The 27,087-nt window shown below is 38.0% G+C and overlaps 1 protein-coding gene across 1 annotated transcript; it reads left to right on the forward strand.

Annotated features, from left to right (window-relative positions):
• The first annotated feature begins 270 nt into the window (after positions 1–270).
• Positions 271–27,087, forward strand: Uxs (UDP-xylose synthase). Its single transcript, XM_083129712.1, has 8 exons — positions 271–409; positions 1,391–1,668; positions 2,767–3,052; positions 4,910–5,023; positions 5,644–5,831; positions 10,403–10,535; positions 13,106–13,239; positions 17,132–27,087. The coding sequence occupies exons 1-8, from the start codon at positions 346–348 to the stop codon at positions 17,249–17,251; spliced, it is 1,317 nt and encodes a 438-aa protein (XP_082985838.1). The 5' UTR covers positions 271–345; the 3' UTR covers positions 17,252–27,087.

Raw genomic sequence — 27,087 nt, forward strand, 5'->3', positions numbered from 1 at the left:
GATGTAGCGCTGCACGTTACTCATTTGTTTTTGTTTCAGTAACGTCCATCGTGAATGGTTGTATAATATATCCATGGTCGGAATCCCTCACTCCCTACTTTTCATTGCTATTTATATGAACAATGTATATTAGATAAAAGAGATTAGAGAACACATACATTACATTACATGTAACCCAGCATAAAAATAAATCGAGTATTGAAGTTTCAACTAGTATATATTGCTGACTGCAGTCACTATTCTATGACCTGACATGTTTACCGAATAGAAGAAAAAGAAGAAGATAAACATATAAAGTACAGGATGCGTTTCATCAATCCGAGTATGGGTTGAAGAAAGTTTACAATGTTTTTCTCTGCTAGAAAAATTCGCAGATCTATTTTGGTGTTATGTTTCGGTTTTGTAATAGGTAGGCAACATGGTATATTTTTTCTTGTTAAATGTTGTGAATGCTATTACTTTTAATGTGATTACAAGATGCAAATTTTTCTCAGCAATTCGTACAATTCTTTGAACTGTCCACAAATATTTATGTAGATAATTATTATCGCTTTTCATGTATCTGGTATCTTCTAATTATTTATCCAAGCAATTATGCCTCAAATTTAGACACTGGCAAGAGTAACATAGTGAATGGTAGCTCCAGAAAAAGGATTGTGCAACTTTTCCCTCGAAGAGAGACTGTTTTGTTTTCGTTTGTAATTCCGTTCTAATACTGGGTTTCGTACCGTTACACATGAACTTCTACTCTTCTACATGTTTGTGGTAGTAATAAATGATGACGAACATACTTGGGTTTGTTAATAATTATTATTGTAAAAAAAACTTCGGATATAGCAACAGAAGTGAAAATCTTGGGTTGACAAGTGGCCTCGAACATGACGAATTTTATATTTTAATTATTTTTGTGTTTCATTCAGTAATGAAGTGGGGTCGTTCAGGAACAGACCTACTTTACTTCACAGTAACACTTCCTCGAGCTACAATCAACTGAAAACGTTCGTAAACAACAAAATCTTCATATACCATGCAAAATATTTCACTCTAGAGGGTGAAGGGTACCTTTCCAGTGCAATTATACCGAGAAATTCAAAATTACTGTTGTGCAGATCTTTGACTTTACTGGGATTATTTCTGCATTTTTCTGAATTTTTTTTAAAAAAATTATGACATAATTACATTCATATTTTACAGTTTTATAGGACATACAGTCCCGGACCCTAGTCATGACCAAAGATTATTCTGGGAAAATGAAAATTTAAGGGGAATTTAGAAATCTAAAAGTGTGAGCCACTTTGAAGTAAAGATCAATATTTTTTTTTTCTTGCTGTGGGTATCAACCTTAGTTCTGTATTTAATTGCAACTACAGTGATTCGATTTTAATTTCAGTTGTGTGCTACTACAGAAATTGGGCAAATACTGAAGAAATTTACGACCATGATGCTAGGCTGTACAGAGCTCCACAAGAAATTAATTTCAAACCCCACCCTGTTGAGACCAACGACATCCCCGGTAATCATCTTCCCCATCAAGAGATTCTGAGCTTGGAAGAAGCCAGGAATAGGATAACAGAACTTGAAGCAAAAGTATTAGAGTTGGAATCTAGAATACCAAAGAAGTTTGCAGATGTTAAGTTTCTTACGTACAAGGATAGAAAACGAGTTTTGGTAAGACATATAAGTAATTTAGTTTATAAGTAAATGTTTGCAGATTATTAGGAATGTGTAATCATGGAGATTATTTTGTACCCATCGAGATTTCAGTGTTCAAAATTAGTCTCCTTGTTTCAAAATTTGATCCAGAAAAATTTGACTATACATTAGATCACCACATTAAGAAACCACAGAGCTGCAAACATGATCATAAAATCGCATCGCATCTGTGATCTTTTAGATGCAGAATGATATTTATTAACTGGCAATTTTATTTACATTTCTATGGTCAAGAGTAGCTGTGGTAGCTCAGTCGTTAGGGCATCCGACTACCATGCGAGAGACCTGGGTTTGATCCTCGATGGGGGAGAACCGGGATTTATTCAACCTGTTCAAGCAGCTCCGCCCAACGTCATGTAAAGTGGGCTTACCTGGAGGAAACTGGGGGCATGGTGCTGATCACATCACCCCCACCTTTGGCCATGATCAAGAAAGTGTGGGGCCCTAACTCCACACCACATATATGCCTTCATGGTATGGTGGAAAGCACAGGGGAATATACACACTTACACTTTGTATTACACTTGATTGTATTTTGGTTATTGTGTGTTTTCTTTCTGCTTCTCTGGTTTACGTGTTTGAGTTCTTGTGTTAAATCCACTTAACTTGGTTAATTTTAAATTGTAGCTTTCTCATCGCTGTGTATCCATACAATGGAACCCCTATTTTACGTTCCCATGGTGGCTGCGGTGGCTCAGTCGGTAACACGTCTGACTACCATGCTAAAGGTCCCGGGTTCGATCCCCGGCCGGTTCAAATCCGGGAACTTTTCTAACTTTGGAAACGACCCCGGCGCCCACCCATCGTAGAATGACATGGGTACCTGGCAGTCAGGGGTGTGATGCTGATCACATCACCCACACTCACGATCGGATCAAGAAAGTGTGGGGCGTTAACCCCACACTCGTATACACCTTCATGGCGTGGTGCTAAGCACAGGGAAGCACTTTACCTTTTACCTTTATTTTACGTTCCCATATTCAGAATTCTTTTGTTTTCTTGTATTTGTTCCCTAAGAAATGTTCCACAGTACATAATTATTTAATCTTACAGATAACTGGAGGAGCTGGCTTCGTTGGTTCCCACCTGGTGGATAAACTGATGATGCAAGGGCATGAAGTAATCGTGGCAGACAACTTCTTCACGGGAAGAAAGAGGAACGTGGAGCATTGGATTGGTCATGAAAACTTCGAACTAATTCATCATGATATCGTAAACCCATTGTTCATTGAAGTTGATGAGATATATCACCTGGCAAGCCCAGCAAGTCCACCACATTACATGTACAATCCTGTGAAAACTATAAAAACAAACACAGTAGGAACAATTAATATGCTGGGTTAGTATGTACTTACATGAAGGGAACACCTGTAATTAATGCATTGTGAAGTATTTATATTTTTGTTGTTTAACGTCAGTACTTTTCGTCTAACTGCAATGATGAGGATGGTTGTTCATTGATTTGTTTTATTTTACTTTGATTATATGCCAGTTTTGGTGATGATGAGAGCAATGTATGTGCTCAAACAGTGGATGGTATCAACTTAACCTGGCTGATAACCCAAGAACACCTGTTCAAATCACTTTTGGCTAATTGCAAGAATGAGGATGAGTGATGATATGATGAAATTGACGAAGGGACACTCACAAAAGAATCGAACCTGGAAACTTCAGTGGTGGGATCAAAAGTCAACCATCTAATGTGCTTGCCGTGACAGTGATTGGTTGTGTTTGGGGAAGGTGGCAGTTGCCCCCTACTTTTTGCCAGTTTTGTCCCTCCATTATAGCATCTTAATGCAAGTCTTGTCTACGAAGAGAAAGTAAACTGTCCTTGCCCCCCCAGTCTGTGTTCTTGGCTACTGAGGCAACTCTACTATAAAATTACCATTGAGTATGTTCACATATAATGTACTTGTTTGTGCCTCTATAGACACAGGAATGTTTCCAAGGAGGGGCATGCAATATATTCTTATCAGAAATTCTTTCTCATTTGGTCTCAAACTATTAATTCTTCTACATTCTGCCATTCCGCCCATCTTCCCTTCCCTCAGTAGCTGCACCTCATATTTTTCAAGGACATTAATTAAGGAGAAAGTTTAGTTTCAGACCAAGTGAGATGGGGCAGGCTGGTTTTTCGTGTCCAACCCTTTATAATTGTAGGTGCCCCTCTGGATGTCCATGGTTGAAAAATGTAATCAATTTTAATATAAGACAAACCTAAAGGACCATTAGGTAAAAAATTGGTAGCAGCCTCCATGGCAGAGTGGTAGCACAGAAAGCTACGTGCCAGGGGAGCAGGAACTAGAAGAAGCTCATGGGAAGCTAGAATTTCAGTGGTTGTGACAAAGTGAAGCAGGTTGTCCAATCCTAGCTCCAGCATACTTGCAGATCTTTCTATACAAATGGTTACCTGTCACTAGTTTGAGATTGGGACAAGTTCATGACTGGAGAAAAGGAGTGCTTTGAGAAATAAGGTTTCTACTACAATAAATGTGTTCTCATACCTTGTACACCTTAGGGAGAATTCGCCTGTGCCTAAAGTGCCAAATGGCACATGGCATGTGAAAATAACCAATTAATAACAACATTTGATATTGAAGTGTAAAATCTCCCCCTTCCCCCCGCCCCAAAAAAATAATTGAAAACCCCCCCTTGTAAATTAAAATATGTCAATATTCTGAACATTTTACACGTATTGGCATCAACCCTGGAGGCTCTGGCACTATGGCCAGTATAATTTTGTGTGTGTTGTCCTGTTTTTTTGTCCTCGTGTGTGCTGAGTGCCCCTTTACAGTCTCAGCTTTTAACGAAAGTTAGAAAATTTTAGTAACACGACACTGCAATTATGCTGTTTTAGTTATGGTAAGGGGCAAGACCCCGTATAATGTGACGGGTGCAAAATAGCCCTTAAGTGCTAACGCACCAAAAAATTCAAAACGTATTGGCATCAGCAAAAACTCAAAAGCATTTTAACATAGTTTACAAATAGTTTAAGTCCACATTATACCCAGATTGGCTAATCGGTATGAGACCTACAGTTTGAAGTAGGATCCGAATCACCATGCAATGTGCCTCCACCAGATATTGAACTTAGAACCTCTTGATTACAACGTGACAATGAAAATAGTATTTGCTAAACCTTACTGTTTTTGAAGATGATGTGAACAGACTAGATTACTTGATTCTTTCTTCCTAGGTCTCGCCAAAAGAGTTGGTGCCAAAGTTCTGATAGCAAGTACGTCGGAAGTGTACGGCGATCCTGAGGTACATCCACAGCCAGAGACCTACTGGGGCCATGTTAATCCCATAGGTGAGTAATAGAAGAATTGCTTGATTTGTTTGGTTATTTAATGCTGCATTATCTCAATTGTTAGATATTATTTTTTATATTTACATTTGCCAATTGTTCCAATAATATAATGAATGGTGATTAGGTGAAATTTACTAAACAATGCTCTCAAAGGATGAGTTGCAGTAGCCGAGTCAATAGGGATTGAGGTTTTTTCTAATTCCACTTTATCCACAGATATGCTAATTGGGACTGGACCTACAGTCTCAAATGGGATCTGAACCACTATGTGCTTCCACCCCCTTGATTACAAGTAGATAATGCCACTTCCATGCAGGTATTCAAGACTCATACTTGCAATGGGTGATCTCAGACAGGAACTTTTATAACAAGTGTCCTTGCATAAGATAGCTCTGGGACCCACACAGCTTCTATTCAGTGGAGTGCAGTTGAGCATGATGCTGATCGCATCACATCCACTATGTCTGAGATCAAAGATGTGCGGGAACCTACCTTCACCTTAGAATAAAGGAGACAGTTTCCAACTAATTTACATATCCTGTGGAAATATATCAAATGTTTTTCTAACTCGTCGAACAATTATAATATTTTGTAATATCCTTTCCTTCTACCATTTTTAGGTCCCCGTGCATGCTACGATGAAGGAAAGAGGGTGGCTGAAACATTAAGCTATGCATACGCGAAGCAAGAGAATGTTAAAGTGAGAGTAGCAAGGATCTTTAACACGTATGGACCAAGGATGCACATCAATGATGGCCGTGTAGTTTCTAACTTCATCCTGCAAGCTTTACAGAACGAAACATTAACTGTGAGTACCTTGTAAAACTGTACAATGACTATTGTCTACATGTGTACCTTTTAAAAGTTGTGGACATGACACTATGTTCCTTGTACATTTTTTGTGATGTTAACAATCCATGTTGTAAGATTTTTACCTTTTTTTATTGAATGAAACAAATAAATGGCACTTACGAAGATTACAAATTCACCTGTAAAACTAGTTTTGGTTCCTTATACGTGGTATTTTTTTTACTTGTGGTACCTGGGATTTGTTTGTTTGAGTTGGGTTTTAAGTCCACTTTATGCATAGATAGGCTAATCGGGATTGGACGTACAGTAAAGTGGGATATGAAGCACATTCACATGCCTAATCAACACACTTAAAATTTTAAACATGAAAATACAAGCAATATTAATTTTTGCTGGTATACAGAGATAAGAGTGAGAGTTGAATTTATGAAGCAATGAAGGAATAAACACAACAAAACACCCTTGCCTTTCCCAGAATATAAAGCCGGCCCCTATGGCAGAGTGGTTAGCACATTGTGCTATGATGCCAGGTGTCCCGGGTTTGAATCCTGGTCTAGGGATTGATGTTTGTGAGTGTCCTTTCATCATATCATCACTCATCCCCATCTTTGCAAATTAGCCAAAAGTGGCACAAGAAGCGAAGTAAATTGAAGCAAATTAAAAAGAACCAAGAACCTTTAGCATTGAAGTGTGCCTGTAGTTCAAGCCTGGAAGCACTGGTGCGAGTGTCGAATGTTCAAGCCATGGGGAAGCCTGTAGTTCACATATTTTCAAAGGGCACAGATATTCTCACATACTGCAGTGAAATTTGAACAATGTTTTCACTATATGCATAAACTTTTTATCAGACATATAAGAAAAAGTTAGAGCTGAGCCGATTCCACTTTCAATACCGAAACACTTACGGATACCAATGCTTGACAATTCTAATAATTAAGAGCTGTTCAAAGTATTGATTGATATTAGTGCATAAGTATTCCACTCCAAATATATGCATCAGTTTAGCAAGAGTTTTGCTCTAAAATATTCAGGAATTAGATCCGAGTATTAAAATACATGTTATGTAATCTCAAAATAAAAATAAACTTCAGATTTTGCATGGTTTTCAAGATAATTATACAGCGTATGCTTTTAGAAGAAACATGAGTTCAGGAACGAAGCCAGTGCTGTTGCATTGTTGCCAAACCAACTGCTAGCGGAAGGCAAATACAGAATTCGTTATATCCAATATTCAGCTTTTTTATATATAATGCATGAACATTATATTTGAGTACAGTGAAATAATATAGTGAATATTTCTACACAGGGTTATAATATCTTGTCACTGCAGTATATAAGAGAAACTCGTACCTGAAAGAAGTTTGAAGGTATTTATGGTAGAGGGACTGCAAAGTCATCATCATCGCTCGCATTTCTGTTTTGTAGCTTGTTTCCCAGGATTTGAATAAGGGTTCACCGATTTCTGTGGTACATATTTTATCCTGTTTTATAATATGCGACACCATATGCACACTACACCATACACTTTAGCCGTAACTTCTTGACTCTGAGAAAACGCTGTTTCAGCATGGACTTCTTCCGATGTCTATTCCTTGAAGTAAGAATACACTTTAAAAATAAGATATCTGTCTTGTGAACGTATCACGGAACACACACTATTGCACAACAGTCGAACATAAGGGCTGTACAGCACAGCATGCTATGATGCCAGGGTTACCAGGTTCGAATCCTTACCCGGGCATGGGTGTTTGTAAGTTTCCCTTCATCAGTTTCATCACACCACCCATCTTCATCTTCGCGATTAGCCAAAAGTGGCAGAAAAGCGAAGTAAAATAAATCAATCAATAAGGGCTGTATTGAATCCTCTCACAACTGTTCTTCGTGGCGTACAAGTAAATTAATTTTACACCGCCCTCGCTACGAAAACTCTGAACCCAAACTGACTCGGACTTGCCATGCTCGCGACAATGGGTCATTGTGTATATTCAACCGAATTTAACACTCATGTCTTTTCCAAGACACAACAACTCAGAGGCGTCAGCACGGTTGGCAACGAAAAATGAAAGGCTTATTGTATGTGTGCGTGTTGTTTCCCGTGTTTCTTTAAGAAACAATAACTCCGGCTGTAGGCGACGGAAATTCATGGGACTTGGACAGTCAAGTTCAAAATGTCGTGCCCCATCTTATGATGGACCTTAAATTGGCGGCGAGTTTTATGAAAACATCTTGCGCGCAAGAGGAACACAGGACACGGCATTTAACTTGCGCACTGCCGTTACATAACTGTACAAAGTTGGACTCCTGCCATAGGCTGGTCGCCAAGGACACACTCTGCGGGGCACCGCCTGGTATCGCTTCTTAAAACATAGGCCGTATAGACTCCATGAAAGTGCCACGTGGAATTTTTGCAGACCCCATGAAGACCAAAATACCGAAAAAGTATCAACCAGCATCAGTAAATAAATTTCAACTCTTGAGACACTTGCCCTGTGTGTGTGTTTTCTTACAAGTTTCATCACTTTGAGAAGAACAGCAGCAAATGTGGGTTCCATTTGTGGGTTCCATTTGCTTCCTCGTTACCTATGGCCCTTTCATTGCTTTGAATAGTTGTTCTGTCCACGCCACATGCATCTCCAGCCAACTTTTGAACTTGTTTGAATTTAACAGTATTTGCCATTACTGGAGTTACAGCTAATCTTTGAAAGAAAGCTGACCACACGTGAATAATACTCTTACTTTGCCTATTGATGTTGCGTCTGCTGAATCATTTCCCTAGTTGTTGTGGCATACAAGAGATATTTTCATTGTGATCAGCATTATTAGTGTCACTGATGGTAATAGTAACTGCTCACTTTACCAAATCACTGACATCAAAGAACTGCACCTGTTCGTGTCTCAACAAATGTGACACCATCTGGCAAGAGCTGAAGAGGTGAGTGGGGGAGATGGTTGACCTTGAAGTTTGCATTTTCATGTTCGCAGTATAGATATTTGCCACATAATAACCTAAATTATGCCCAGTCTTGCCATATATACTGTTACAAATATCTGACGTATACCATCCAACAAGTGTAAACAATAGAGTGCCACCTATTTGCTGGCTTCCATCCTGAGTCATTGTGAGTGTGGCTGTGAAAGAGCAAGCACATACGTGCAGCTGTCAGCATGGAATGGGGAGATTATAAAAACCGTGTCACTGTGATAGCATTACACAAGGTTGGGAAATCAGCCAGTGAAATTTTCCAGACCTTAAAAAAGTTGAAAATCTGTCGAATGTTTGTCCACCGAACCATCCAGCCCTTCACTGAAACCGGGTCTTTTTAAGGATCGCCCGGGACAAGGTCGTTCTCACACGGTGTAGACCCCAGCAGTGCAGAAGGCAGTGGCAGCACGTGTTCGCCGAAATCCAGTTCGGAAGCAGGCTCTTGAAATGAACATATCGAAAAGATTGATGTCCAGTCTACTTCATGAGGCCCTTGGACGTAAAGCATATCACCAATCTACTGGACATTACCTTAACGCACAGCTGAAACACCAGAGGGTGGTAAAATCTGGTAACCTCCCCTGCAGTGTTACGCCCAGAATGAACATCGGAGGATTCTTTTCACCAGTGAGAAAATCCTCACGATTGAAGAGAGCTTCAACCACCAAAATGATCGGGTGTATGCCACTAGCTCGCAGGAGGCCCGTCAACAAGTTCCCAGAATTCAGAGGGGGCCATCATCCCTCCTCAGTGATAGTTTGGTGGGGGTGAGTTATTCTGGTGCCACCAGCTGCACTTTTGTGAAATGCAGTGACATATGCAAACATAGTCCAGGAGCCCATTGTCAAAGATTTATGCACCACATTGTTTGCAAACCAACAGTGGAGTTTCCGGCAAAATTCTGCTGCAGCCCACAAGGCACGATCAACACAACAGTGGCTCAAGCATCACGTGCCTGATTTCATTTCATCTGCAGACTGGACGTCTAGCAGCCCCAACCTCAACCCATTAGACTACAAATTGTGGTCAGTGTTTAAGGACATTGTCTGCAAGAAGAGGCACCCCACAATTGCCAGTTTGAAGCGTTCCTTGGTAGCAGCAGTGGCAGATTTTCCAGTGGACATCATGCGTGCTGCAATAGATGAATGGCCTGGACAACTTCGAGCCTGTGTGTGTGTGTGCCAATGGTGGCCATTTTGAAAACTGATTGGTGCTAAGTGTGGCCAATACTCCATATAAGTACCATGTAAAGTTACATTAAGATATCTTTAACCACTGCTCAGTTCTTCATTATTTACGTTGTAATAGGATTTATGGCGAGACTAGGTAATATGCTACTTTAACAATGATCTGTGAATTGAAATAACTTGTAACAGTTACGTATTACAAGAGAGCTTAATAAACATAACTAAAGGCTCTTAAGAACTAAAGTACTGAGAATTTGGAGATAACCACAAGAAGTGTCTGGAACTTTTTAACGCTGTCGATTCAGTATCCTGTATGTTTTAATTAGCTTGTTTAGATTTTAATTTTTTCATCATTATAAACATTCATCTAATGTTCTGGTTTCAATCTTTCTTCCTCAGGTTTATGGTCACGGGAGGCAGACTCGGTCATTTCAGTATGTTTCAGATTTGGTGGATGGGTTGATTTCACTAATGGCTTCCAACTACTCTCTTCCGATAAACTTGGGGAACCCCACAGAACATACTATTGAAGGTATTTGCATTATCATAATTTCTTTGCATCTATTTTTGGCTAGTAAATTCTGTGGATGACAAAGTAAGACAATGTCTCATGATAAAGTACTGATATGAACTTTATTAATAATAAGATAAAATCAGATGTAAAGTAGCAGACATGTGCTTCAGATCTTGCATAATATAGTATATTTTTCTTTGATTTTTGGGGTCTAAATAGTGATGTGATGATATTTATGGTTATTTAAGAAAAATATGTTATTTTTAGCATGACACAAATAAATACAATAAAAACTTTCCGTTTATGTATGTTATGAATATCCTCACAGACTTACACTGGTACAGTTATTTGTGCATGTAAGAGAGATCCTTGTTGGCAGAGTGGTTAGCACAGCATGCTACAATGCAAGAGGTCTCAGGTTTGAATCCCAGCCTGATAATGGGTGTTCTTTGTGAGAGCTTCTTCATCGCTTCCGTCTCATCTCCATAGCCGAAAGTGGCAGGAGAGGGAAGCAAAATTAACTAAATCAGTCAGTCAATCAGGAGAGATTCTCAAAGTTCCCCATGCTCCCCCATCCTTCATGACAGTGTAATAAAAATACAGCATTTAAAAGTTGTTCACAATTTTCCATATTACCACCTCCTTTACGATCACATATAAAATAATACAACGATCTGTGTGGGTAAAAAAGAAAGAAAACTATTTATTAAAAATTGCCATTTTGATTATCAGTTGCTGCTTTCCAGTGCTATCAACTTTTCAGAATTTGATATTGGATTCAGTATTTGGCCGATATGAAATTTTGTCAGATACTGATAAAGTACCAATATAAAATTTATCTGATATAAAATTCCAAATGATCCTTGAAGACTTGAATAGTTCTTTGACCTCCTTAACTTAATAAATGTTTGTTTTCAGGTGACTGCAGTACAAAAGAATTGATTGATTTGGTGTTTTAAGTCCACTTTATGCACAGTAAAGCTAAACGGGACTGGACGTACAGTTTAAAGTGCGATCCAAACCACTATGTGCCTCCACCGGGTATCGAACCCGGGACCCCTTGATTACAAGGCAACGACGCTAGCACTGCGCCATTGGAGAGGCCAGTACAAAAGAAGTTAGCTACTTTTTTGAAAAGTGGGGCATGGAGATTATCCATATAAATTATAACAAAATGGTAGAATTTTGCATTAAACTATGTGATATTTATAGATATATTGGATCTGTAAAATAATCGGTAATTTTACTGATACACCGATATGCCTATATCAGCCAATACCGATAAGAGTACCTATTAATCTATCCCATCCGTAAGTATTTGTATAGTGAAGATCCTAATATGAGATCCATTATATCAAGATTCAAATATCAGTTCTAGGATTTGAAACCTGCTGGGTTTGTATTCAGGTAATTCAAACCTCATCTCCAGCTGTGATATGCAAGCTTTGTTCAGTTTTATATACTGGAAATTTGCTTCTTCTCACATATTTTATTCTAAGCAACACTAAAAATATGAAAGAATAGTGGAAGTCAGTCACATGCCATTTAAAGGTTGCTACGATTTTATGGTTATGAAATTCCCTGACATTTCCAGGTTTTCCAGTCCAAAAATGAAATTTTTCCAGACATGTTTATCATCATCATTTTTGCTTTTGAACCTGATGTTTTTCAATTAAGTATATAATCTGTTACTTATTATGAATATTCACTTTCACAACTTTTTTTAACAAATTTCATTCTACACATACAAGAACACGTGAAAATTCAAAGAGTAAAATGTAAAATTACAAACGGCATCAAATGTATTGGGTTGCCTTCCAGCTAAGGTAACAGAGGTACATTATTTCAACATAACAGATCTCCACAAGATAAAAACAACAGAAAAAAATTCATAAACTATACACAATTTTTCATTTTCAAGCAGATTTAGTGTCGTAGAAAATGCTGCCTTTTTGCTTACATTTATAAGTACACAGCATCTGGAGAAATTTTTGTTGCATATAGGAATTCTATAGGAAATGCCAAGAAGACTAAGATCTATAAAATAATAGATGATAACCTCATCTTCACCAACCTTTTCGATAATTATGATTGTCAATGTACTTTAGTTACCAATCAGATACCTGGACTGCAAGTTTTACTTTGATATTCTTTCTAATATCTAGTATTATTAAAGTGAAAATTTATAACAGAAATTCGAAGCAACCATAATTTTGCACAAGTCTGAGAATCATAAGAACGAAACAAACAAGTTTCTAAACTGAATCTTTTTTGGGAGTGGAATCACAAGAACCGAATCCAGAAGTGGAAGTGAACTGCTTGTTCATTTTGCAACTTTTTCTCTTGCAGACTCCAAAATGCACGTAAATTCCAGAGGATCTGCAAATTTCCCTGATTTTCCCTGACATTTCCTTGTTTTCCAGACGCATAGCAACCCTGCATTTACAGATATGCCCGGACCCCCCTCCCCCCCATTAATCAATTCTGCCCTAAACTTAAGTCCTCAGTGGAGTTGCAATAGTTCATCAACTTGTTTTGGCCTTTCTTTTTTAAGTGCTAATTAACAAAGATTTTCTTTTTCTTCTCAGAATTTGCTGTGATAATAAAAGATTTGGTTGGGGGTGGAAGTAAAATAGAACAAGTGGCAGCAATGGAAGATGATCCTCAACGACGGAAACCTGATATTACAAGAGCAAAAATGTATTTAAATTGGACACCAAGGGTAATTATGAAAAAAGTTTGCTAAAATTAGTGATAATAGAATTTCTATTGCAAGTTCTTGTATTGTGTGTGTTCCACTACCACAATTGCTACTTGCTTAAAATACTTTAGTGAATGCATAATTATTGTTTTATGGCAGAGTATTTTGCCCAACAGTAGGTTAAATTTATAATAATTTATCTGCAATGAAATGTCATACAGTTTATGTGATGTTGAAGTTGCTACTGTTAATAACAAAATGCATACCTAATGATATTTTAGAAACAGTTGTAGTATCGAATAATGTTTCTGATTTCTCAGAGCCTAATCATTTAAAGTGTTTTTCTAGTACAGCATTAAAACGATACATAATGTTGATAAATAAGGGCTATTCCATTATCAACTCCAATTGAAGTAACGCTCCTCATTCCCTGTAGCAACTACTTATCATATTTTGTACGTAAAGTTCCATGTCCCTGCATCACTGTTTTTTGTTGAATGTCCAATTAAGAGCCTTCTTTAACACAAGTTCAGTCACAATTAACCTAACTGTGCATAAAGTGGACCTTAACAAACTTTGATTGTTTTGTGCATGGTGATAACTAGAATATGTCAGAAAAATTCAGAAGTATCCCCAGTAAAACCAAAAATATGCACAACAGTACTTTCGAATGTCTCAAACAAAATAAACTGAACCCTTCTAATAGCACATTTATGTAGTTACCAGAGTATTAAGTTTATCCTGTTTAAGAGTAAATTTCTCATTTTGCAGTTCATTTCGCATTATGTCGTGACAAAACAGAGTAGAAAAATGTGCCTCACACCTTTCAGAAACATGAAAAATGAACATTAGAGCATGTTATTTCGTATTTTCGTCAAAAACGAAATTTGCATGCCTCTATGCATAACTCATGGATTAATTCAGTCTTTGGAAAGTGTTTGTGTCGGTAAATAAACTGTACATTTCTTGTTTAAGAGTTCATTTCCCATCAGAATATTATAGGAATTGTAGCTTTCCTGGCGACGTGATTCGAACAGGTGTTCTCGGGTTACCAGCCAGGTTAAATTGGAGTTAGCTTCCAATGTTTCAAGCGCATACATTGCTCTCATCATCAGGGAATATAGAAATAAAGACCAGTGTGGGGTTAAGTATATGACAATTATGTTGCGGAATTTGGATTCTGTCTTCTTATTGGCTCTCTCTGGATCCTGTTGTTCTTATTGGCTGCAGCTTTGTTTTTACGGAGGAGTGAATTCCAGACGTGACTGAGCTGGAGTCCCACGTCCCTGTTGAGATTGGTGCTTTACCGTGATATGGCTATGGCTTCTTTTACTCGTCGGTCCCATTACCTGGTACATTTGGCTATTATTTTTATGTCGGAAAATAAAACCCTGTGTCCCTTTATGATGCTGTGTTCTGCAAGCCCTGACTTTTCAGGGTGGAATAGTTTCCACCACAAGGCTCAACATCTTGCGGTTCTCAACACACTAGCCCACAGAGCAGTAACCATTTCGTACGAAGATAACCTACATTCAGAACTCAATCATCTTAGAACCACGCTACAACAGAATGGATACAACATCAGAGACATCAACAGGGCAATCAACAAGGCAGTGACATCTCAGCGGAAACCAACCCTGGATAACAGTGTGGTCCTTAGAAGGGCCGATTCTTCACCACCCGAACATGGGGATGTGGTCCCTTCACCCCACAGCCCCCCTGCTAGCAGCAACACAGGAGAACGTCCAACTACAACAGTTTTACCTTTTATTGGATACACCTCTGGGAAATGGGAAATTAAGTAGAATTCTTGCAAGACACGGAGTAAAGACCATCCATAGACCACCACTCAAGACCAAGGCTCTTCTCCGCTCAGTCAAGGGTAACCTGGAGCTACGGATTCCAGGAGTATACTGTATTCCTCGCGAATGTGGGACAACATACATAGGCCTAACAGAACACACCATTGAACAACGATGCAATGAACATCAGCGCAACATCTGTAATGGTCGAATTGACCATTGCTGGTTTTGGTAATAATATGTTCATTAATTGCTGGCCAACTACAAGGTATAGGGTTAATTAATAGGTTTCCATGTGTGTACTTTTATGTTATTATTGCAAGTAAGTGTATGTGCTTAAATGGATTGATTTTTGCTGGATATTAGATTCCCCTGTTTTTTAGCTTCCCAGTTGGGGAGCTGTCTTTCAAAAGACCCTTGCAGTGGAAAATTCCAGTGCTACTGGGTTCACTTCCACAGACTATAAAAAAGACCAGTTGGGCTTTAGAAAAAAACAGTTTTTTACCACCTTCGAAACAACTACGAACTTTTCCTCGAGTCTTGTCCACTCAGGGTGGCTAGACTGAATGATTGAGAGCTGAATGTAATACTTGGCCAAAGAACCCTCTTTGAGAGTTTAGTACACTTACGGTGGCTAGACTGATGATGGAAAATATATGTACCATTTGGTAAAGCCAACCCCTGTTTGAAATCCCCAAGTTTCCCAATTAGCAAATGCCTAGCGGGCTGATTAAGTATGCTGCATAAGGAAATGCAAGACTGGTCAGAATATCAATTAAGTCAAGGGTAGGCCATAGAGATAGTTAGGCTAACTCTGTGTCGATGAAAGTACCGATGGTTAGGCCATAGGTACGCCTTTGCTTGAATTAAGGAAATTGGTTTGATTATGTAAATATGTAAATAATAGCAACGTATAATAAACCCATATAATCCTATTACAACTGTTCTGATTTAACGAATTAACTCCAAGAACTTCAGTACTGTCTATTTTAAACCAAATGTTTATTCACTTTCTGTACACGAGTAACGAACCAGTGACTAAAAAATATAAATGTTATGTGAAATCCCCCTTTCGTAGTTCCAGCGCTAATATAATCTGCTCACTTGGCACCCAGGGTGAGGTGGAAGGAGAGATTGTAAAGGATTTTACAAGGGTAGTAATACAGAGGGCCGGAGTTAAACTAGGGAGTGGGGGGGCAGCTTCTCACACATCAGATTATTCCAACCTGAAAAGTCAGGGCTTGCAGAACACAGCATCACAAAGGGGGACAGGGTTTTATTTTCTGACATAAAAACAATAGCCAAATGTACCGGGTACCGGGACCGACTAGTAAAAGAAGCCATAGCCACTGGAAAGCACCAATCTCAACAGGGACGTGGGACTCCAGCTCGGTCCCGCCTGGAATTTGCTCCTCTGTAAAAACAACCAATAAGAACAACAGGATCCAGAGCGATCCAATAAGAAGACAGAATCCAAATTCCGCATCATAATTGTCATATATTTAACCCAACACTGGTCTTCATTTCTATATTCCCTGATGATGAGAGCGTTGGAAGCTAACTCCAATTTAACTTGGTTGGTAACCCGAGAACACCTGTTAGAATATTATAGTAATTTGAACCTCACATTTTTCAAAAACCTGAAAAATGTACATTATAGCATGTTATTTCACATTTTGCGCTTCTGCGAAAAATGAAACAATCTGTAGTCATTGAAAAGGACCTAAAGAATAGTAACCTGAGAGTTTAACAACTGAATGTTGTTACTTTGCGCAATTTCTGTTCAGTGTTGATTTAAAAACTGCCAGATTCTGTTGCCGCTGTTCAAAAAGTGAACAGTCCTTGTCAAGAAATTGCATGAAACTGACACAAAAAATGATCTGTCCTTGTCAAGAAATTGCATGAAACTGACACTCATGCTATTTTCCTAAAATGCTTTGAGATGTAGTACAAACAACATGTATTAAATTGACTTCGTTGCATGAAAGAGTTGTTTTTATTTGTAATTAAGAACCAGCAGGTACAGTTGCTGCACCCTGTATTTTGCATGCAAGTAACCATGTAGACAAAACAGCGATTGACGTTAAATCTGGTATTTGTTTTCGTTACAGGTTCCATTGCAAGAAGGTCTACGAACAACAATAGAATATTTCCGTAAAGAACTTCAACGATCAAGCCATTCACAACGTAATTTATACGACCCGTCAGCATCAAGACTTCCTGCCGTATGACAGGCCGTTAGAAGCAAACTTCGAAATGCTATTGTTGTGGAACATTGATATACAAGTTCGGAGAGAGGGATGAATGTATTCACCATTGATTTGTAAAATATTTATTTATGTTGTATATTAATCAGAGTAAAAGTTTTTGATTTCTTTTACTGGTATAGGTGAAATGAATTATGTAAGTACATGTTAATATTTAGCGACAGAGGATGAATTGATTTTGTTACGATCCTTTTGCAGCTTTGGATTTTTCTTATCGATACGCAGTGAGTTGTTCTTTCAAGTGTGTTTTTAGATTATTAATGAGGAGTAAATGATGACAGTTGCTAACTGAGAAAGTGTGTCCTTTTTTGTGCCAATCTGACAAGGGATTCCTATTTATTGTAAAGCTTAAAAAAGAATTTGCAGTTGGCCAGATATTATTATTACAAGTTACTGAATGTAATGAAATGTCAAAACAACAATCTTTTCTTTATTAATATCTACTTAATTATTTTATTTCTTGCACCCAAATAAGCTTATTATGAACAATTTGTACACATCTGTGATAATATTACTGCATTCAACCTAAAATGCCACTGATAAGTAAAACAGATTATTGAAGGTATGGACACTTCAGCCCTTTATAATTTGCTATAGTGTAATGCTTTTGCTTGAGCTGTGGTGGTCTAGTGAGTGGGGTGTCTGACTGCCATGTGGGAGACCTAGGTTCGTTTCCTGGGGTGGGATCAGAATTTTTCTGGTTTTGATCCTGCCTAAAGCATCTCTGGGCTTCACCTGGCCTGGAATAAATGAGCACCTGGTGGTAACCCTAGTAGGTAAAGGTGGCTGGAGCATGGTTTGATCACATTACCTCCAAATAATGGCCAGGGTCGAGATTGTGTGGGGCCTTACTATTTTTTAACGAATACTTCCACTTTCGGTTTTTATAACATCATTTTGGAGCAGAACAAACAGCATTGTCATGAAACCTGCCTTCCCTCTAAGTTCCCCTTGCAACTGTCACCAACATTTGGCAAGTGTACCTGTTTTCTGACTTTCAAGACTGAAACACACGACTTCTCTTCCATTGTTTTTTCTTTGTGATGCAACAGCCCATAAGGGCAAAGGTCTACCTACCGACCGGCCCCACTCCCACATGGCTCAGCAGATGTAGGCGATCGTCTAAGCAGTTACAGGAGGGCGACGTGTGGTCATTACTGCAGGTTTGCATGACCCAAGTTATGGTACTCATTCGTAGCTCTGCAATCCCCCTTGTGATGGTGGGTGGCACGGCTCTGATACACTGGCCAAAATCTCAGGAGAATAGTTGTTATCCACACCCCCCCATCCCACGAGACTCGAAACAGCACGTCCCGCAGTTGGAGCCCAACGCTTAATGCCTTGAACTGTACAGCCATGGTGCAAGACTTCAAGTAGCTCCCCAGTTGTCCTCATGATGCTGGATCACCACTGAAATCTCTGGGAGTCACACCGGGGATCGAACCCCAGTACCACTCGCATAAATGGCCAGAGTGCTAACCATTTAGATGACAAAAACAGCATTCCTTGTACTTGAAAAAGCTGAAATTAAATGCAAGTAAATATTTATTTATTCTCGATCATCTGCACTATTTGTGAAAGATTACATATCAGTGGACCTATTATAAGCCTGATTTTCTGAAGGGATTTCAAGGAGTACTTGGGCATAGTAAGAATTGCATAATGCTTGTTGTTTTGACTATTCATGCCACTATACCTGGTTGAACTGCTCAAAAAAGATGTGAAGTTAGATCAGGCACTTTTAAGTAATACTTCACTATGGAAGGTGCCAAATGTTTGCATATAATCCAATGTTCTTTAAAGAAAATAGTATTTTGTGGGGGATAACACTGTAAATATCTGTACTGTTACTAATGTGTCTTTCAGTTTAAACAAAATGAAGTCATTTTAACACTTTATATTATTTTGTTATCAGTAAGTTGATTGTATTCTTATTTGTGATATTTTTTTATATGCATCATCATACTTGTGTTTAGTTAAATATTTCTTAATGAAACATGCACTGTTTCATAAATATGGGCATTTAATCCTGTAAGGTTGTTTTAGTCACGTCTATATCCTTATTGTATATAAGGTAAATAAGGAAAACAAAAATTTTCTAACTTGTGCTTTTTGTTATGAAATTACATTTCAGCTTGGAGTTCGGATCATCGTAGGTTTCACCAGGGGTTCTAAGTGTTAAAATAGAATTGACGAATGGGTTATAAGGTAAACATTTAAAAAGATTAAAATTGGAAGATTCGGGATGGGCAGAAAACTGAAGACTCTTTGATAGAGCATTCTTCAGTTTGCCATGGAGGCACATAGTGGTTCGGATCCCACTTTAAACTGTAGGTCCAGTCCCAATTAACCATTCTGTGCACAAAGTGGACTTAAAACAACAATTCAATTCAGTTTGCTGCCAATCTCCAAGCTTTTTAAACATTTTGCCTTTTAACCCAGCTGAGGAAGAACCTGAAAATAGGGCAGGAATGACTAAATTTTGGATCAAAATCCACTTGTAAGTATCTTTTTTATTTTTCTAATTTTGAAAAGGCGCGAACATTATATTGTATATAAGAATTGGCCAGTATGATCTAACAAATTACTTTCGCGAAATGTACAACTATGTGTAATAGAATGTAATTTACATAACATTTCTCTGACCACTGAAATACCCAACTTGTCTGTGTTTACTGCTTGTTTTTTCTCTTGCCTATCTCTGAGAAGTTGTTATATCTTTCTTCCTTCGAAGGTGGTGTCCAGGATGGAAATTCATAAATGCGCACAATGAATGCACTTCAGGATCCGCAATGTGGAAAGAAATTATGAATATTCTAAACCAATATCAACGAGTGATTGAATTAGTTTATTGTACTCGATGAAATTATTCACATACTTGAAAAAAAAGGGGAGAGGCCTGATATTTATCAAAGCATTCTAGTTCAGCCATTTAGTTCCATGAGGTTTCACACCCATGTGACAAGTGACACTTTTCCACAAACCTGAGTAGTATGGGTGTCGTTGGATGAATAGTTGTATTTTGTTGTTAAGTTTTACACACCTCGTTCATTATAATCATTGTGTGACCTCACATAAAAATCTTATTTTTATTTTTTCTTAATCTAGAATTTGAAAGATGAAGTTCTCGCCTACTTCCTGCATTTTGCACTCATTTTGTTTTTATCTAATGCTGGTTAACTTCAGTTAATTTATTGGAATACCAATTATGCTGAGTATCTACTTTCTCCTTCTATCTGGAAAAAGCATTCTCTGAATATGCATGTCAAACAAATACAGGTGACACCCAAGCAGTATGTGCAACTTGTTATGCTACTTCATTGGCAAAGGTTGTAATTACTGGTTTAGGTTTGTTTTCAAGCAATATCCACTTCTCTGTCTCTTATTGTGTTAGGGGATTTGTGATGCACTGAATGGGTTACCAATTTTGGTAAAGGGGTGTTCAAGTCACACTGGGACTCATGATTTTTTCCAGAATAACGCAACACATTTGAACGACTAAAAATGACTTATTTCTCGATGTAATTCCCCTCTACACAACTACACTTATTCCAGCATTTCACTGGTACTTGGATACCAGCAGTGTAGAAATATTTCTCAGTTTCTCAGAGCTATGATTGGACTGCTTGCTTCACTGCTAAAATGCTGACCTCCGAGGAACTCCTTTAAGGGTCCAAACAGTTGAAAATTGCTTGGACTAAGGGGTGTGTGGAAGTAATTCTCAGCGGAGTTCATTCACCTCCTTAATTAATATACATACTCGGGTATTAGAGTACTGCATCGGACCACTTTCGCTCGCTCAAACTTGTTCGAGTCTCCCACCCTCAAGCCTGGACTCGTGGAATGATTGGAAACGTCTCATATTTCAGAGCTTAAAAAGCAGCACTGTGAACATAAAAGCCATACATGGAAGGAAACAACTTGATGCAAGAGCCTCCCAGATGGCGCCTTGTAATCAAGGGGTCCCAGGTTCGATACCCAGTGGAGGCACAAGTGGTTCGGATCCCACTTTAAACTAGGTCTAGTCCCGATTAGCCTTACTGTGCATGAAAGTGGACTTAAAACAACAAATCAAATCAACTTGATGCAATTACAATTCTAAATAATACCGTATTTACGCGTGTATAATGCGCACTTTTTTCCAAAATTTTTGCCCTTCAAAACTGTGGTGCGTATTATGCACGGAATAATTCGGACAGCCAAAATGAAATCTCGCATTTTTTTTCACTGTCACTGCGTATAACATGTATATATCTACAGATTGCCTTTCTTTAGCAATAATAATTTTAAAAAATAACTTAACTTTTTAATGCGAAATGGCCGTTTTCCATGAGTTGTCACTTAGTAATGGAAAGTTTTGCGACATCGAGAAAAGCAGCACCCGTTCTGGCGGCATTCAAGCACGCGCCTCCCGTCACACGGGAGACGTATCAAGCGTATTTTTCGCGGGAGAAATACTTCCACAAAAATTGTTTTCGCCTTAGACACGGTCATGAACAGAGATCGGGCGAAAAATAGGTTTTTTGCACTCATTCCCTTCACCAGACACCAGACCACGCTTCAGTTATATCCAATAGCACTTGACCTCTGCCCTCCCCTCCCCCAAGCGTACTAATATTACCCGCAGCCGACGGCTGCTACCCAACATGCCAGGTTTGTTTTGCCATTGTGATTTCGTTTGCTCTTGGATACATGAGAAGAGATCGAATATGCTTGGATGTTATTTTAAATCGACTTTGTAGCGTATAACTTCCGGTAATCTCTTTCATTCAAAACGTATTCTTTGTTCCCTGTAACACTTCATAAAGAAGTGAAACTGTTATAGATAATCAAAGCCACATAGGCGAACTAAAGATCGTCAACACTCTTAATGCATTTTCATCCAGGTTTCTGCAAAAGTTCACTTCGATCTTACTTGCATCATAACTCCCGTTTACCACTTTCTAAATTTTCATGACTGTGCCGATGTCCTAATATTTGCCAAAAGTGTTCCGTTGGCAGAGTGACTTCTCCCTCTTTTCTTCTCAGCAAACGTTTAGGGGGGGGGGGGGAAGCAATGCCGATTGTCTTCTTGCTCGTGTGTGCACACAGGCTGATTACAGGCAAGGGTGGAAGTGGACCGCTCTTTCTTTCCTTTGACTTCTAAAATGGTCAACCAGTTCTGGATGCATTCTTGAAAACGAACAAAAACCATAGAACAAGTATAAAAAAAATGCCCCCCTACCCAGCTTTCTCCGCCACTGGTCTGCACGGCAATGTAATAATTGCAGAATTCAGGTCCTATTTTTTTCTTTTTTTAATGCTATTGTATTGAAATATTGCCCGTATTATTGTCTGTTGCAAGGTAAAACGTGAAGAAAGTGTTTATTCTTTCTTCTTCACACAGCTGATAAAAGTTCAGCCTTCGACAGTTGCGTTATCTTTGAAATACGGAGGATTTTCCCTGACCACCTGTTGCTCGAACTTCCAGCCGGTCGCCTTATTTTTACGCTGCAACTGGCGCCAGTGTTTTGTCTAGCATCTGCGAAGTTGTCGCTTGTGGATAACAGCAATGATTCATCCAGCGCGAAGGCAAGTCATTGTTTTGTATCTCGCAAAGCTGTTTTCATTTGACGATAGCGAAATTCGATCTTCAGAACCTCAATGTGTAAGCTGCGAACGATTTTTTAAAAAATGTTCAATGTATAAGCTGACACCCGATTATCGTCGATTAACGTGAGAGTAAATAAAGATCTCCCATTTTGATATCTGAAAATGCGCAGGTTTCATAAAGCTTGTTTTGAGTTCATTTTATCCTTTTGGGCTAATCGGGACTAAATATACAGTTTCACTTTAGTGAAATCTAATTCCAAACCAAAATGATTATCGAGTGCGACACTGTTCAATGTGTCTTAGAATACGCATTGGGTGCAAATAGATCGCAAGTTGCCCGTTTCCTTTTTCAGGCTGGCTTACAAAGCAAGTCGAGGAAGGGGAAGGACTGCTCCCTGGAATGGGGGAGGGGGTGAATTAGAAGTTGGTCGAAGGAAGGAAAACGTGACATTTTTACGACGTATTTTACACAGCCGAACCAAAACGAAATTTACAGCTCCTTTTTTTTTGTGCCTAGAAAGGTGAGATCTTCCGAGAGATCGTATCTTACCAGTTCATCTTGTAACAGACAATGCTCTAGTAGACCCGTAACCCGTATTAAATCCAACATTCATTCTGCCCGATTATCTCCTAATAATCGTTTTTGGTGCAAATACCAATAACAACCCCTTCGAAATAACTACCTTTTTCCTGGGAACTATGAAAGGTCGTTGTATCGAGAGTTGACTGTAACAAATATGAAGGTAAAATAATTACGTCAACACTTACCAAATAGAAATAATTACTGTATATTTACTGCGCTGTTGCGGCTTGACTCACGTAAATAAATAATTAACGTTTACACTTAATTTCGTCATTCACTCTCACTTACTAATACAAGCAGTCTGAAATGTCCTCACTTCCATCTATCTTGTTCGATATTCCCGTTACCTTAAAATTTTTGATCATCATTTCAAGGGAGATTGAGTTCCATGCCTCACGAACCCATTCACAAACAATCGGCAGCGACGCACGTTTCACCCTCCCGCTTGATGCGTACGAAAGCAAGGAAAAGATCGTTTTATGATCTACTGATTAATTTTAAATGAAATACGTAAATGTTAGTCCGACGCTAAGAAAGTCATTTCTGGAATCTGAATTGTACTGCGCATTATATACGAGATATTTTTTTTTGTTTCTTTTCCCCATCAAAAACGAGGGTGCGTATTATACACGCACGCGCATTATACACGCGTAAATACGGTAATATTACTACGTAAGACCAAAATATGATATACATATATGTGAAAGTATGCAATATCTACAGACCGAAACTTAAATTTGAACCCTTGGATACACATGCCCAAGCAATTACAAACATCGTATCACAGTGCAACAAATACGTGTCCATCATTGGTCACTTACCAGAAAGGATAATTTTGTGAAATACTAAGATGCGGTTATAGCATTCAATCGAACATCATTTCAGTGTGACAATAATCATAAAATCTCTGCCTAGGCAGTTTCAGCCCATAATCATTTAAATATATTACTGTATTGGTAAGATATGCAAAACTGCATTTTCATATGATGATGACTATGTTTACTTAAGTTTCAATTTCACTGCATCTTTTACTTCATGATCCATATTTCAGGTCCCACTACCACAGATAAATGATGGCAATACCTGTACTAATAGTTTTAAGAGAGTTTGAGAAGACCAACCTTTCAATTCTGTATGCCATCTAGCGTCTCCTCCCGTGTGAATCAAGCGAGCGAAAAAGCCTTGTTGCAGTACTCCATTGGTAGGGGCATACATATTCAGTTTTTGACAAAAAAAAAACCAAAAAAAAAACCAAATGTCCAAAAACACGAAATCTAGGGTTTATTTACCGACGCGACACCTTCTGAGGTCTGAATTATCCTGAGAGTTATGCAATTCACGGAAAATTGACTAATTCTGCTGTTAATATTGGAGAAGCAAAAATGGACTCCTTTACACAGAAATAAACTTAATACTCTGGTAACTACATAAATGTGCTATTAGTTAGACATAAATGTTAATTTTGTGTACTAAGTATACTTTTTAAATCAAATTTAGGATTATATTCACAATTTAGAACCAAAATGTCATTTTATATACCACTTTTGATCCGATTTTTCACTGCTATAACACCGAAATTTTATTTTATTTATTGAACCCGAAATTGACTCAGTTTTTGTACTGAAATTTTGCTTTTTTTATTTTCCTCTATCTATTGGGTATAGTCAGATTATTTTTGGAACATCTCCATCAGATTGCTCCAGTCCAGCTAGTGACCCTACAAACTGTGTAGAGCATGAGCATAGGTGGTGGGTTAAGATGATGACAATAATTTTTTTGTTGATTTGAGGCTTCGAGAGTTATAACTCCCTTCCAAGTTGCAAATTGACAATGGCCAGAGGTGGTACGAAAATAACCTCTCGATTCACAATTATTTTTTTGTGGAAGAATGAATTGAGCATTTAGGAATTTAAATTACAAAACAAGGATACGTGAATCATACCATATCAAATTCATAAAAAGCAATCTGCTAATATGAATATGTTGATGAATACCAGCATACTCCTAATTCATTACACATCCTTTTGGTAACATCTGTGGTCTGCTTAGTTCGTACCTTACCCTACTTTCCACCGTAAGGTCTCTGTGTTACTTTTTTTCTCTCCTAATTAACTTCAAATACTATAAATGAAAGATTTGATAAATAAAAATTGGTAATTTGATTTTAGTGCATCACAAAGTCCAAAATGAACAAATTTGTAAGGATTAGTTTATTACAGTGGAACCCTGATTTTACACATTGTCCCAAATTTTATAAAATTTTCCTAGATGTTATTTTTTTTCACCTTGGTCTCGTAAAAAATGTTAAATTGAGGTTTCACTGTATATTTAACAGTTGTGTGTGTGGAGGGAGCTCAACATGTTTTTAATCTTAGATAAAAAAGGTTATGTATTATGTATGAGTAGCATTGCATTATTGTGTGTTCACGACTTACGTGTTGTGAAATGGTTGAAGAAACATTCTCGTAGAATGGAAAAGATTGGAACTGTTGATTCTTAATGCCTTTTTAGTATATTGGAAGTGATGAATTCCTTTTTCATATGTATGTGTTTTAGTAGTGTGTGTATGTGTGTGTGCATGGTGTTGCATAGTGCCTAGGTAGAGTAAGTAGTACTTCAGTATTAACTTCAGATTTACTGTGGGCAGATTTAATTGGTCATGGTTGTGTGGTATTTATGAAGTATATTAGATGCGACTGCCTCTATCCCCAGGCATTCCCACTCATTTTTCCTGGTGCCGTTAATAGGTATAAAGATTACAAAGTTCTAAGATTTTGTAGATGGGCTTACCAACCATATAAAATATATGCTTATTATTTTAAGTCCTGCCCAGCTAGACTGAGACAATCCACAATTTAAAGTGCTATGTGAACCACCAGTGAATTGAAACTTGCACCCCTTGATTACAAGCTGATTACATTTACCAGGCAGGCTCGAGAATATTTATAAATTTAATACATATAGTTCATTTGGAACTATTCCATATCAATCTAATAGTTTTATTTTAAAATATTCATAAGTTGACTTGAGAAAAGTCATGTCAGAGATATCAAAATATTAAAATTCCTGTCATGTAATCATAGCATCAAAAAATAGCCCTTAACGAACAAAACCTTACTAAAGAAAGCTTTACTTATGTTCTCGAAATGCTGTGAAAGTTTGTCAGTGTGGTACAGCATCAGAAATACTATTGAAATTTGAATGTATATTTAAAACAGCAAGATTGCTTAAAGAAAATACTAAATTGGCAAAAACTGATTCCAATATCTGCCCATAGTTTTGTGGCAGGATGTCTGTATTTAAGAGTTGAGGGGAAAGTACCTGATATGCAACACTATTGCGTGAAAGCATTTACAAATAGAAATATCTAGTGTGAATTTCTCGGAGTGTATGCTGATGTTAAGACATTTGTAATTTTACTAGCAGAGAAAAGAAAAGGATTTTTTTTTTTACCATAGTTGTATGTAATAACATTTGTCCGAATAAAATTATATTATTGCCTGTTAGTGGGAGTAGTTTTGTAATTCATTAATTACTGTGTTAACAAATCTATGCCATAAATAACTTTATATGAAAGTTTTGTTACTGTGTTACATTGTTGTGATTGTCGAATAAAGAAGCGATG

Source organism: Lepisma saccharinum, chromosome 10, assembly GCF_977018435.1.
Source record: "Lepisma saccharinum chromosome 10, izLepSacc3.1, whole genome shotgun sequence".
NCBI lineage: Eukaryota > Metazoa > Arthropoda > Insecta > Zygentoma > Lepismatidae > Lepisma > Lepisma saccharinum.